At 30.1% G+C, this 15,083-nt stretch overlaps 1 protein-coding gene across 5 annotated transcripts in view; it reads right to left on the bottom strand.

The window, feature by feature from the left end:
• Nucleotides 1–11,293: 11,293 nt before the first annotated feature.
• Nucleotides 11,294–15,083, bottom strand: part of LOC136229551 (agamous-like MADS-box protein AGL31) — a 50,589-nt gene continuing 46,799 nt past the window's right edge. The window contains exons 6-7 of one of the 5 annotated variants that reach the window (XM_066018416.1): nucleotides 13,868–13,934; nucleotides 11,294–11,736 (exon numbers count right to left, since the gene is read on the bottom strand). In XM_066018416.1, coding sequence (XP_065874488.1) covers nucleotides 11,732–11,736; nucleotides 13,868–13,934 — 72 coding nt within the window. In that variant the 3' untranslated portion in view covers nucleotides 11,294–11,731. The remainder of the gene's footprint in view (nucleotides 11,737–13,867; nucleotides 13,935–15,083) is intronic. The other 4 variants (XM_066018417.1, XM_066018413.1, XM_066018414.1 and 1 more) reach the window with 4 other exon arrangements.

The following is a 15,083-nucleotide window of genomic DNA, read 5'->3' as shown; positions in this document are numbered from 1 at the left end:
GCGGTTTAAAAGTGATATTTTTGAAGTCTGTAGAACTTGGAGATAGGTAAAATATATTTGATATATATCTGCAATTGATGGAATCAATTGTGATTTAAATTTATTGAAGTGAGATTTGGTGTATGTTAGGAAGATATGAATGATATTTGAAGTTTTATTGTGGATTATGGTGATGGAATTAACTAGGTTGAAGTTTAGAGTTACTAAGAGTTGTATTGATATGGATAAATCATGGAGTTAATGGAGGGAAATGTTAGAATTTTGATAATGTGAAATAATTTTGTGATCTTGGAGATTACTTAAGGAAGAAAATTTAGATTAGAGAATGAGAATTTCGAGGACGAAATTTCTTAAGGTGGGGAGAATTGTCACGTCCGTGACTAAATTTCTAGAATTTATATTTTAATATTAGTATATATTATAATTATTAGGTGGTTGAATTTTATTTGGTGTTATAGGATAAGTTTGGAGTTAATTCGATGGTTTTAGGTATAAATTAAAAGTTTAGGGTTAATGTTAAAAGATTATAGAAAGATGAAGGATCAAAAGTAATATTAGCCAAAATTGAGATATACATCTCAAACGATTCCAAGAGGTGGTTTTTTTTTCTGGTTTGGTTTTATATTTATTAGTTTTCTTTTCTTTTCTTTTTCTATTCCTTTTATATTTATACCGTTTCTTTGATGTACGAATATTCGACTGTCCGAATCATTTGAAATTTAAAACATAGCATCCTTATACATAGTTCTAAGTGCTAACCGAAGAGTTTTTGAGTTTCGGCAGTGTTTGGAAGGAAATGTCTTAGACAGAATTTAGAGGCGAATCGATCAGGTGTATTTTGTTCAATTAGTGACCAATGTAAGTAACTATCAACTATATTTTGAGTTTTATATATATAGATATATATATAATCAACGAATTTTCAGAAAGTGATATTTTAAGGTTATAAAGGAATTTTGTCAAATTGGGATTTTTCATGGTTTTGCTTTTTATTGTGAAATTATGGTTCAAATGAAACTATTGACTATGTTTCTATATGAATTTTAGATTTTACTTGATTATGTTGTTTTAAGGCTTAATTTGGTTGATTTACATATATACATATATATTTTTTGTTTCAATGTATATATATATTGAATAAAATGAATTTGGTGATTTCTTACAAATTGGTTTTGGATTGAGAAATCCGTTGCGGTTATTGTTATTATTTTGGATTGAAGTCCAAATATGATTTTTATGAATTGTGATATTTCGAAAGATTAAATGGGTTTTGTCCATCTAGGATTGCCCGGGGTAGGAGTTGTATTTGTAAGACCATATCTAATGGCGATATGGCCAGAGTGCACGGCTGGTAGTCCTAACTGTTAGACAAGGAACGAGATATAAATGAGATATCTCGATATTGTTATGATTGTATGATCTACATGGGTGGAATTCGAGGATGGATACAATATTATATATTTTATATGTTTTTGGTTTACTACTTGGACTATATTATGAACTTAAGTTTTGAGTATATTTTATAAGATTTGATGATTATATTATAAACTTAAGTTTTGAGTATATTTTATAAGGTTTTGATTAAATCCCTTTATAAATGTATATATGTAGCTATGTTAAGTAAAGTTGGTTTTTATAGCCGATAGTTTCTTACTGAGATTTTTGTCTCACGTTTTTAAATGTTTTAATGTTTTTAGGTGAGAGAGTACAGGATAGAGAGAAGGTTATCGACCGATTAGGCGAGGATCGGAAGTTGTTGCTTATTGTTTGAATTATTATTAGAACTTTAGTATTTAATTGTAATATGATGAAGTTGGTAAATATGTTGAGGTTTTAATGTAATAGGAATATGGATTTGTTTAGAATATACAGATTTCTTAATTCCAAAACCAATTAGTAAGAAATCACCAAATTCATTTTATTCAATATATATATACATTGAAACCAAAAATATATATGTATATATGTAAATCAAGCCTTAAAACAACATAATCAAGTAAAATCTGAAATTCATATAGAAACATAGTCAATAGTTTCATTTGAACCATAATTTCACAATAAAAAGCAAAACCCTGAAAAACCCCAATTTGACAAAATTCCTGTATAACCTTAAAATATCACTTTCTGAAAATTCGTTGATTATATATATATCTATATACATAAAACTCAAAATATAGTTGATAGTTACTTACATTGGTCACTAATTGAACAAAATACACCCGATCGATTCGCCTCTAAATTCTGTCTAAGACATTTCCTTCCAAACACTGCCGAAACTCAAAAACTCTTCGGTTAGGACTTAGAACTATGTATAAGGATGCTATGTTTTAAATTTCAAGTGATTCGGACGGTCGAATATCCGTACATCAAAGAAACGGTGAAGAAACGGTTCAGAGAAAACTGATAAATATAAAAGCAATAGAAAAAGAAAGGGTAAATTCCAAATAAAACCCATGTGGTTTGATGTTGTTCTAAAAAAACCCCTGTGGTTTGTTTTTACAAAAAAAAGGACCGTGATTTCACCGTTACCCGAAAAACGGAAAATGACTTAACACCGTTAAAAATGCTGACGTGGCAAGGGGTAGAGTTGGAAAATTATTATTTTTTTTCTTTTTTCTTTTTTCTTCTTCTCCTTCTTCCTCTCCTCCTCCTCCGCCTCTTCTTCTTCTTCTTCTTCTCCCTCTCTCTCTCTCTCTTCTCTTCTTCTTCCTCTATCTCTCTCTTCTCTTCTTCTTCCTCCTCTCCTCTTCTTCTTCTATTTTTTTTAAATTTCTGAAATCCAGACATTACGTCTGAAATTCAGACGTTGAACGTCTGGATTTCAGACGTTCAATGTCTGAAACCCAGACATTAACATCTGGATTTCAGACATTGAACGTCTGAAATCCAGACGTTCAACGTCTGAAACCTAGATGTTCTTAAGAACGTCTGGATTTCAGACGTCCAGAATTTCTGGAAAATTCCAGAATTTTTGAAATTTTTCAGAATTCTGGAAATTTAAAAAAAAAGAAAAAAAAGATGAAAAAAAGAAGAGAAGAGAGAGAGGAAGAAGAAGAAAAAAGAAGAAGAAGAAGAAGAAGAAGAAGGAGGAGGAGGAGGAGGAGGAGGAGGAGGAGGAGAAGGAGAAGAAGAAGAAGAAGAAAAGGAGGAGGAGAGGAAGAAGAATAAAAAAGAAAAATAAAAAAAAAAAAAAAATTTTCCAAATCTACCATTTGCCACGTCAGCACTTTTAATGGTGTTAAGCCCTTTTCTGTTTTTCGGATAACGGTGAAACCACGGTCCTTTTTTTTTTTGTAAAAACAAACCAAATGAGTTTTTTTGAAACAACATCAAACCACAGGGTTTTTTTTTGGAATTTACCCCAAAAAGAAAAGAAAAGAAAACTAATAAATATAAAACCAAACCAGAAAAAACCCACCTCTTGGAATCGTTTGAGATGTATGTCTCAATTTTGGCTAATATCACTTTTGATCCTCCATCTTTCTATAATCTTTTAACATTAACCCTAAACTTTTAATTTATACCTAAAGCCATCAAATTAACTCCAAACTTATCCTATAACACCAAATAAAATTCAACCACCTAATAATTATAATATATACTAATATTAAAATATAAATTCTAGAAATTTAGTCACGGACGTGACATAAATGACCTCAAACCTAAAAAGTTGAAGAATTAAAGTTCGATCCAATTTGAAGATTTGGGAATTCGGTTCCGGTCCAATCTAGTACAGTTATTTGATGAGTCAAATAAATATCTATACTTTTACCAAAAATAAATTAAAATTACAATTCACAAGATAATAAATATATAAATTCTTAATCAAAATAAATAACATGTGTTTACAATACCAAATATTAATTTCAACCTAAATAAAGTAATTGGTGAACCGGATTCCTAAAGAACAAAATCTAAAATCAGTTGACTTAAGTTCTAAAACCATTTGCTTTCTCCAAATGTTACTTTATCTTAAAAAGAACTCAACAATCCAATTGAAATATGGATACAAAAAATGCTGCAACTTCAAGATCTAAGCTAATTTCTACAAAATCAAATAACAATCATTTAGTTAACATTTTATAAAACAAATTTATATTCATAAATATTCAAAGGGTAAATTCCAAAAACAACCCATGTGGTTTGATGTTGTTCAAAAAAAATCCCTGTGGTTTGTTATTACCAAAAAAAAAGACTGTGGTTTACGCCGTTACCCGAAAAATGGAAAAGGGCTTAACACCGTTAAAATGCTGATGTGGCACAGGGGTAGAGTTAGAATTTTTTTTTTCCTTTTTTTTTTTTTCCTTTTTTCTTTTTCTTTTTCTTATTTTCCTTTCCCTTCTCCCTTCTTCTTCCTTCTCTCCTCCTCCTTCTTCTTCTTCTTCTTCTTCTTCTTCTTCTTCTTCTTCTTCTTCTTCTTCTTCTTCTAAATTTCTGAAATTTTATTTTTTTAATTTTTCTTTTTTCTTTTTCTTTTTCTTTTTCTTTTTCTTCCTTTCCTTTCCCTTCAGAATTGTAATTTTTTTTAATTTTCTTATATTTTCTCTTTTTCTTTCCTTTCTTTCCTTCGAGCTTCACCGTCTCATTCTTTCTCCTGCTCTTCCTCCTCCGATTTCGAGTTCACTATTCATCTCTCTCCTCGCATCTCTATGGTCTGTTCTCTTCCTTCGCCAGCGATTTCGTCTTGCTCGGTGATTGCGATTCTTCTAGACCGAGTTCCGTTACTGAAGATGAGTTCCGGCGGATTAACAACTTCAATTACAATTCGAATCAGACCAAGAAGGGGAGTAAATACTTCTCGCTCTCGAGATTCTCTTCACAGATACTACAATTGTAATTTTGGACAGATTTCCAGAAATCTGGAAAATTCCAGATTTCACAAATCTGGAAATTCTTCTTTCTCATTCTTTCAACTCGAACATTTATTAGAGTTTCAGAAAGTTAACAAAATTACCCGAGGCATGATCAAATAAGAAATTGAAACAGAACAAGGTGAGAAAGCGAGGAATCTAGAACGAATCTGGAAATTTAGAACGAATATGGAAAATCGTCGGCGACTTGTGGGTCGTTTTGTTTCTGGAAATTTTCAGGACACTCTCGACGTTGTTGGTAGAAAATCGCCGGTGACTGAGAGGAGAAGACATGTTAGGAAAACGCGATGGAAAATCGCCGGCGACTTGTGGGTCGCTTGGTTTCTGGAAATTTTCAGAAATTATGGAATCCGAATTTGAAAAAAATTGAAGAAGAAGAAGAAGAAGAAGAAGAAGAAGAGAAGAAGAAGAAGAAAATTTTCAGAAATTATGGAATCCGAATTTGAAAAAAGAAGAAGAAGAAGAAGAAGAAGAAGAAGAAGAAGAAGAAGGAGGAGGAGGAGGAGAAGAAAAGGAGGAGGAGAGGAAGAAGAAGAAAAAGAAGAAGAAGAAAGAAAATAAAAAAAAATCAGAATTTCCAATTTTACCCCTCTATTTTAACACTGTTAAGTCCATTTCCGTTTTTCGGGTAACGGCGCAAACCACAGTCCTTTTTTTTTTTGTAATAACAAACCACAAGGGTTTTTTTGGAACAACATCAAACCACATTGGTTTTTTTTGGAATTTACCCATATTCAAATAAGATATCAAAGATGGTAATCTTTTCTAAGTAAATATTACCATCTTTGATAGCTTCGAGATCTTCAAGTTCTTCTTTATACTTAAAAGCTTGAGTTGAAGTTCTCAACCAATATTGACAATAAATCAACACTGTAGTTGTAGCAGGAGTTAAAGAACTCCTAAATTGATCCAAAGTTCTACCGTTTGTGCTAAATGTAGATTTTGAAGCCACATTTAAGCATTGAATTATAAAAACATCTTTTACAATTTTTTGATAAAGTATGGTACCTTACATCATTAACCTTCCACCATAAAAATCAATCCACACAATTAATCCTTCAGTGATCAATCCCTGATTAATCCTCAAGTGATCTATCCGTCCGATTTCTAACGGTTTTTTACAACCTTGAAATATATAAAATAAAATAAAAGTAATTTTTTTTATTGCACCTACAAATAGTGTTGCAACACAAATATATGCTACAAATTGGTCCATGTGATTTGATGTTAGTGCTCGTTTGTTTTTATTTTTCGGTACTAATTTTTGTCTATTAATTCTAAACAAGATATAAAAAATTTCGAAACAACTACTTTTAATATCTTCTATTTATCAGTAACATCTAACAACAACAAAAATATAGCAAACAAGAACATATAAACTAAACGAGCACTTAGTTGATGAACAATCAATGCCAAATAATACTAAAAAATGTAAACGAGAATGGACTCGATGTCTTTCCAAGCTTTCTAATATGCAGTGGCGTATCACGCATATTTTCAGGGAGGGTAATCAAGCAGCTGATCGACTTGCAGGTTTCGGGAAAGAGGCCGCTGCTATGAACTGGTGGCATTCGGCGCCACATTTCTGCCAAGCTTTTATTTTTGACGATATATGTAACGTTGCTCATATTCGTTTTGTTTAATTTCTCTTCTTCTTCTCCTCTCTCTATCTATAGATCTTCATTTTTTTAATAACATTCGGGTTGGTGGCTGTGCTGGGAGTACCAACATAGTTGAGATGTCTAGCCGGCTTCCGCGTCCCAATCTATGATTCAAAAAAATACTTAAAAAATGTAAAATGTCGCCCGAGCTGCCCTTAGGTTGAAGATTATATATATTTGAATTTTTTATATATTAAATTTTAATATATTTTTAATGGTGTGATATTAAATTTTATTTCAAAATATCATAAATTATATTAAAAAAATATTATTATTAGTCAAACTTTCGTTAATATTATTAAGATTGTACTACATTATAAGTGTTATAAGTTTATATCAATAAAAATATAATTTTTAAATGACTTTTTAGTAATTAATCATTCATTACAGTCTGTTTAATATCTATTGACTTAAAGAATTGAATTTTCTAATTACAGTCAAGATCCGATAATTAGGAGTTCAAATAATTGTATGCAATTAAGGAATAAAGCAGTCATAAAATCTCAGTTTAATATCTCAAATTGAAGTGTAAACGTTATGATTTTTCTAATTTAATTATTTAAATCTCAACCAAACATTAATTAAATATATATTGACTTCGAACTTTTCAATAATTTTAGATTTCGTGCTGTGTAATGCATGCTTAATTTGATGTCTTTTTCTATTTCTAAATTCCTTAATTAGAAAATAGTCTACTAACTCAGACCTAAAACTTTTGTTGTATTCCTTTCTAAAAAAAAAAACTTTTGTTGTATTCCTTATTATTTCATATACATATGTAATTATAAAAATAAATTATATAGTTGATCAATTTGTAAAATAATTATTATTTAAAAGTTGAAAATATTGGTTCTATAATTTATAAAATTTATAATTAAGTATATGTGAGTGAATTTTTCGATAAAAAATAAATAGAGTCCGTAGTTTGTTGATGTTTGCTTTTACTACAAAATGTTGTTTTTTTAGAAAGTATAAATTCCATCATTTTATAAAAAAACTACTGTTAGTTATAAAAATAAATTATATAGTGTAAACGAGCTTTGGTCAGTGGCGGAACCATGATTTCATATTGGGGGCTAATTTTAGCCCTACAAGTAATTTTCAGAAGTCCAGCCCATTAGGGCTGGGTAAATTTTTTTTTTTTACCTTTCAGTATAAAAACTGTTTCGTTTTAGTACATATACATATTTAATTTTTTATAAATTCAATGTTAATTTTCTAAATTAAAACCCCTATACAAGTATATTATTTTTTATAAATTGAATATTTATATTGACATTTTGATTAAATGGAACTTTTTTAATTAATTAATAATAATGATGAAAAAATAATTAAATTAGGTAATAATATTGAGCTCAGTTCGATAGGGTTCGACTCAAGTTCAGGATCGGCTCGAGCACTAACGAGCTGAGTCCAAGCTTCTTCAGATTCGATTCGAAAGTTCGTGAGCAGATTCGATTATTTTTTATTACTATATATATTTGGTTATTATTAGTTTTCATCACAATTCAAATGAGATTTAACCCATAAAAAAATAACACAAAACAATTTGGACATTTAAATCTTTAGTTAGACAACTAGGTTTTGATACGGAACAAAATATATTAGAAACTTTAATATATATTTGATTGTTTGAAATTTTTCTCCGAATTTGTGTTTTCCGACCACAAATATTATTTACTATTCTAGAATCTCGACAATAACATGATTATTTTTCTTTATAAATATTTTAAACTCATATAAAGTATGTTATAAGGTTTTTTTCTTTTCTATGCTACTTATTCTATACATGTATGAAGAATTTGGTTAAAACTTGTTAGAAGCTCGATAAAAGCTCGGCTCGGTCAAAGCCCGTTGAAGCTCAGTTCGAGATATTGACGAGTCAATACCGAGCCTACCTAAGATTCAGCTCGGCTCGTTTATACCCCTAATCTAACTAAATACTTAAAATTCTAATTTTAAAGCGAAAAAGCAAACAAAAAGAGAAAATGAAATAACTAAAAACCCCTTAAACTGTATCTATCAACTTCAAAAGTCATGTTGACTAATATATATCAACTTCAAAAGACATGTTGACTAATTCATATATATATATGCTACTTGTTGAAGTGGTTCCGATGTCAAACGATACTACAGACTATACCTCCACCAAGCCATGTGAAAGAATAATAATTAAAAAATGCATTTTGAGGTTGTTAAATTTTTCAACTGCTTTTTTTTTTTTAAAGAATGATAATTGTTTTATTCATAAAAATATACATCTCGATATAAAGAAAATAATTATTTTATTCATAGAAAAATAGTTTATTTCGATATAAATAATTAAAAAATTACAATTCAGAAGTACATTAGATAAATGTTAAAACTATATCTTCAATATCATAGTTCGAGATAGAGTAATAGAAGCCAAGGCTTCAAACTATTTTTAGCCTAATAACGAAAAACACACTACATCTAAAATCGACTTCATAACCTTTTTTTTTTCAGGAAGGATTTCATAATTTTTTAATGAGTCAAATCTATGTGAAAACTCTTCTATTTTTTTCATGAAGGAAAACATTATGCCAATGTTTGGCAAAGAGAGGTTTCGGGTAAAATGAAAGGTTTTTGACTAGCAAACTCTAATAATGGTGTTTAATGAAAAGATGTTTGAAATAACTTTTTTGATTCAAACATCTCATTTAAAAAAACTAGTTTTCGGAATTTTTTCAATTAGCTTATCGTTTTATCCTTTATAATTATATTACTAACACCAAATTTTTGTGTCAAGTGAGGTAACATGTACATGGGCATTTCATATTCAGCAATCCTCCCTATTCAGGTCTCTGTGAGTCGACATTGAACTCTCGGCCTAGAGTTTATGATGTGTCTCTATGGGATATTTAGGTGCTTGTTATCATTTAACAAAGGAGTTAAATGATTTCCTATATATGTGCGAGACAGGGGCGGAGCCAGAGGGGGTGGGGAGGATCGATCGACCCTTCGGCCTGCCGGAACACTCTCGAGGAACAGTGGTTCAACCCCGAGCAGCTTCCAAAATAGTTAAAATTAGTACTTATAATATAAGACGTGATTATATAACATAAAAAAGTTTGTACAATTGGTCTTAGTGGTAATTGATAACACTTCTGAAACCAATTGGTTCATGTTCGAATCTTCTCTCTCTTTTCAGTTTTCATCCCATTTTTTGAGTAAATTTTTTCCCTTAAAACTCCCAAAATGTGTTTTTATCCAATTATAATCTTATCCTCTTGTGATTTTCCCCCTTAAACCTCATTCCCATTAAAAATATCAATAATATTATCTAATTTAATTATATTTTTCATTATTATTATTTATTAATTTTAATTTTTTCTTTAATCAAAATGTCAATTTAAATATTCAATTTATAAAAAATAATATACTTGTTTAAAAGTTTTAATTTAGAAAATTAACGTTCAACTTATAAAAAATTAAATGTCTACACTTTTCATGTTAAAATCAGTCATTCTAAGCATGAAGTCCTGGCTCCGCCACTGGTACGAGATAATCCTAATCTTTTAAGAGACCTTTTGAGATAACTATGGTCTTTGTTTACATGGTTCATAGTCATTACATTGGCTCCCCATTGATATTAGTTTCACACTCTAAATGAATTGAGCACGAGAGGAAAGTGTTAAATATCTCATATTGTTTAACAAATGAGCTAAATGACTACTTATATATGTCAGACAATCCTTACTCTTTGGGGTACTTTTTAGAATGAGTAAGCCCAAATATATATTGTGTAATATAAAGACAAAAATATTCCTTGTTTATTATCAGACTACCGTTTTAACATACCTTATTTGAGGTGATCAATTTTCATTCATCAAGATACATGGACCAATGAGATGCTTTCCAAATCCTTTTTGGATCTGGATCCTTCCATCACACTTAAGATTAAGGAATCTCAATTCATGTATATTACTAACTACCTAAAAGATATCCACCACTGAGAAGATAACTCTCGTCCTCCGTAGAAACTAAGGGGAAGGATCTAACACCGACTGATGGTTTACGCTTGAACTCCCTATAAATAGAACATGACTCCATAGTGAAGGCACATATACTTATCCATTGCAATTACTCTCAATTGACTTATGCTCTTAATCCTATACCCTCCTAACTTAGACATCAGAGTGGAGTCACCTATCAAAGGCCTCGTTTTAATCATTTTTCTATCTTACTTCATACACCAGAAAAATCCTGCAGACGTCAGAGCACTGTAAGAAAAGAATTGGGGTTACAGAAAAACACTTATCGCAAATTGAAACGGAAATCGAACTGTGCCGTGGAAGGAGCCACTACATTGAAAGCGATTTCGGCAGACGGAATCTGAAATCCGATCGCTCCCCAAGGTTAAACAGATAGGCTTTCGAACTTGTGCACTCAAAGTCGAAAGTATTGGAACAACAAGAAAGTTTGTGAAGAGAAGAGATTAAAACTGTATATTCACAAAGCTGAAAACCAACGAATATATAATAGTTGTGAAAATCTGAACGTTAAAACGTGCAGTTGAGGAGATAGAATAAGAGAAAAAGCAGGATTCGTTATTTTGACCAAATAGTTTGTTGAAGAAAACTTCAAATGAGTAAAACGGATATTGTGAAGAAAATTAAAAATAAAATCCGGGCCCGGTCCGGTCCGGTCGGGCGTCGCGCGAACGAGTTCATACATGTGGTATATTTGCCAAAACCCACTAAATATAATTTAAAGACTTATAAAGCCCAAACCTTTATATACTCTAAAGTTTCCCACGTGGGATAAGAAAAAGAGCTTCTAAGAGCAAAGTGACAATTTACAAATATACCCACACCAAGGCTTATACTCAAAGTCATTTCTCACGAGCACTACTCTGCAGAATCAACCGTATCATACTCTATCGAATTCAATGACCCGATTTAGTTAAATACCTTACAACAAACTAATAATCATACAAATTCATAGTTATACAACAAATTTATGTATAGATTAGGACAAGAACATAAATTACAAATACACATAGTACCTCTTCCTCGACAATATATATATATATATATGGTAGAAGGTAAGTTGAACAGCTAATTAAAATGAAAAGGCTGTGCAAGCAAATCCTTTCTGGATGCGAATTAGTGAAGTAAACGTAGAGTTGGCTGGTTGCTTTGCCCATTCACTTCATCATCATTGTTCTTCGTTGCTTCAATCTATAAATCACAGGCAATTTCATCATTTCAATTATATTCTTTAGCCTTAAATCTTCATATATACTGCCTACGGAACACCGACACTTCTAGAAGGTTAATGTATGAGTGTCGGACATTCTAAACACTCCGACATTTCGGGGATACACACTTGGCACTCCAAAATAAGTGTCTCCTCTTTTTCTTTTCTTTTTGAATTAATACATCACCTGCCCCTGAACTTGTCCAAAAAGATTGTTTGACCTTCTAAACTTACATGGTGTTTCAATAGCCCTCTAAACTTGTTTAAAGTGTCATGATTAAGTCCCTAAATCTATAAAAACGCTATAACGATGTACAAAACAGAAAGTTAATATGTTTTGAAGACTTAGAATCGCGAATTAGACCTTTATTTTTTAAGTCTTGATTTTTTTACAGATTGAGGCAAATTGCAATGTATATCACTTTAAACAAGTCCAGGGGCAAATAAACCACTATAAGCAAGTTCAGGAGACCAATAAACCACTTTAAACAAATTCAGGTGGCAAATAGGTTATTTTAAGCAAGTTTAGGGACTAACGAGATAACATATAAGTTCAGGGGCCAATCAATTTTTTTGGATAAGTTCAAAGGGTTGTTGATGTATTAAGCTTTTTTTTTTTTTTTTAATGGGGACACTCGGGGAACACAGGTGCAACATTCACTAGCAGTTTAGGCATTAAATCATTAAGTAGAGCTTGATATATATATATATATATAAAAACTAAGAATGATTTAATATAGATGTTATTTATGGTTTATAATGACTAATAGATGTTATTTATGAGTGTCTCATATTTTTCTAAAAATATCGTTTGCTGCACAACTCTTTCCAACCGGTGTCGGTGCTTCCTAGCTAAATGCCTAATGATTTTAGAACAACTCTTTTCATCAACTCAACTCAACTTGCTTAAATTGCTATTGTCATTAACTTCTTATTTCCAACCTGGTAGTACTGTACACCCCGGATTCACTAGCATCTTAAGAAAGTTGAGGTAGCGGAAAAGTTGTTTTAAATAAGATAAGATGGTTAAAAGATTTATTAAACAAGTTCATTGAAGGTGGTAGATTGGTAAGTTTTAAGCATGTTGAGGTGGCGAAAAGATCGTTTTAAAAGTTAAAAAAAATCTATTTAGGTGTAAGTTGGAAGGGTTGAATTAGAGGAGCTAAAAATACACACGATACGAAATCGACATATGATTTTAGTTTTTGATCTTATCTTAGTAGGTATTGTGTTATTTTTGGGTTGACACGAGATTGACACGTAAATCTTTGCGTTGGGTTAGAGTTGATATGCTAAATCGACACGAATATTTAAAATTATTGTTATATTATTACAAGTCATCCTTAACAAAGATGGTAAAATAAAATGTGACTTGTAAATACATTACATGATCTCTAATATGATATTAGCGGACTTTTATATTGTTAGCGCTAACACACTAATCCAAAAATGATATTAAATATTTAAAAATATTACTACATCATCTTATATTTTTAAAAGTCGTCATTAACACATTTACATAGTAAAATTATATAAGTGATCCAAAACAAGACACAAAACCGACATAATCTGATTAGATTAATACGATTATGACATGAATTTTTTTTATTTGGATTAGAGTTGACTTATTTGACACTGATCCAAAAATTGACAACACGAACTCGATAATTACCACTGCTAGACTGAATCCATATATATACATGGATTGATAAAACCTATTCTTTATTTCTTATTACCGTCAACTAATGGGTAAATTGCATTCATGGCCACTGAATTTTACTCATTTTAACAATGTAGCCACTGAATTTCAATTTTTAATTATATGACTACTGAACTTTACACTTTTTAACACCAGTGACCACTCAACGCTTCAAAATGACCGTTGACGGCTTTTCAAAATAAAAAATTCGAAAAGTTAATGATATTTTAAAAAACTTTAATTTTGAAAATTTTCGTTTTAAGGTCATTTAGATGTTGTGGTTAAAATAGGTAGAATTTAGTATAAGGTTCAGTAATCATACCGCTAAGAATAGAAGTTCAATGACACAATGTTAAAATAGGTAGAATTTAGCGGCCATGGGTGTAATTTACCCGTGAATTAAGGAAGCTTACTCTTTGGGTTCCTTGCTCTTACCTCCTCTTTTAGAAGATCATTTTCCTTTTCTAACACGTTGTCCTGCTAAGAACATCATAAGTCAGTGAGCTCCAACATAATTGGCCTCTAGTATTCAACATTCTAACTTGTTGGGTTATTCCTACATTTTTACAAACATGTGTTTACTTGTAGAATTTTAATACACTATTAAATAGTTCTTAAAATTTATTCTTTTTACTAATTTAATTCTCAAATTATTTGAATTATTAAACAGTTTAATTTTTTTTATAAAGAATTAAACTATTAAATAAAACAAAAATTAAAAATTAAACAATGCATTATTAAAATATGAATGCTAAGTAGTATATCACGTAGCAACTGATATATTTTTTTTCCTAAATTATTATATCAGCAAAAGTCAACTGTTACGACACTAAAGTTTAACATTATTGGTTGAATTTAAATTTACTTGGCTTGAAGCACTATTTAGCCACCTTCTATACGAAATGTTGTTTTCCACTTCTAATCTACCCAAAATATTTATTTTGGCCATCAAATATAGTATTTGGTAATATTTATCTATTGGCTATCCAAAATTTGTAAAATCAGTATGGATATTTGAGATTTCACCAATTTTGTAGTCATCGAGCAAATGTAATCAAATAATAAATCAGGGTTAAAGACTAAATCAGGATTAAAGATTAGGAGCATTTGTTTTGGAGGTTTAAGAAAGAGTAAGAAAAATAGGAGGTTTTATTTATTTTATTAGTATTTGATTTATTAATACAATCATTCCATTTTTTTTAAATGTTGGTTTACAAAGCTCCTCTAATCTCATTACTCAACCTCTCTAATGTTTTCTTTATCCATTTCCACTATTTTGCTATCTTACACCTCTATTCTTCTCATAAAATTCTACTTTAATCTCTATTTTACTTTTTTATTTTTATTTTGGTCCATATACTTATTTTTTTTATTTTTTCTTTATCCCTAGATTAATTTCACTTTTAATCTTTACATATATTTTTAAATTTTTTCTGAAAAAATATTTTTAAACAAATTTTGCTTTTTAATTTGTGTTTTTTATACTTATTTATCTATCTTTATCTTTTTCCATAGGCTAATTCTACTTTTAATACCTATATTTATTTCTACTTTTTTTTTACCTGAAAAGTAATTTTGACCAAATTTTTTATTTTATCATATTATTTAGTTTTAATTATTTTACAATGA

Source organism: Euphorbia lathyris, chromosome 5, assembly GCF_963576675.1.
Source record: "Euphorbia lathyris chromosome 5, ddEupLath1.1, whole genome shotgun sequence".
Taxonomy (NCBI): Eukaryota; Viridiplantae; Streptophyta; class Magnoliopsida; order Malpighiales; family Euphorbiaceae; genus Euphorbia; species Euphorbia lathyris.
The sequence above is the reverse complement of the archived record's forward strand: the minus strand, read 5'-3'. Positions and strand labels throughout refer to the sequence as shown.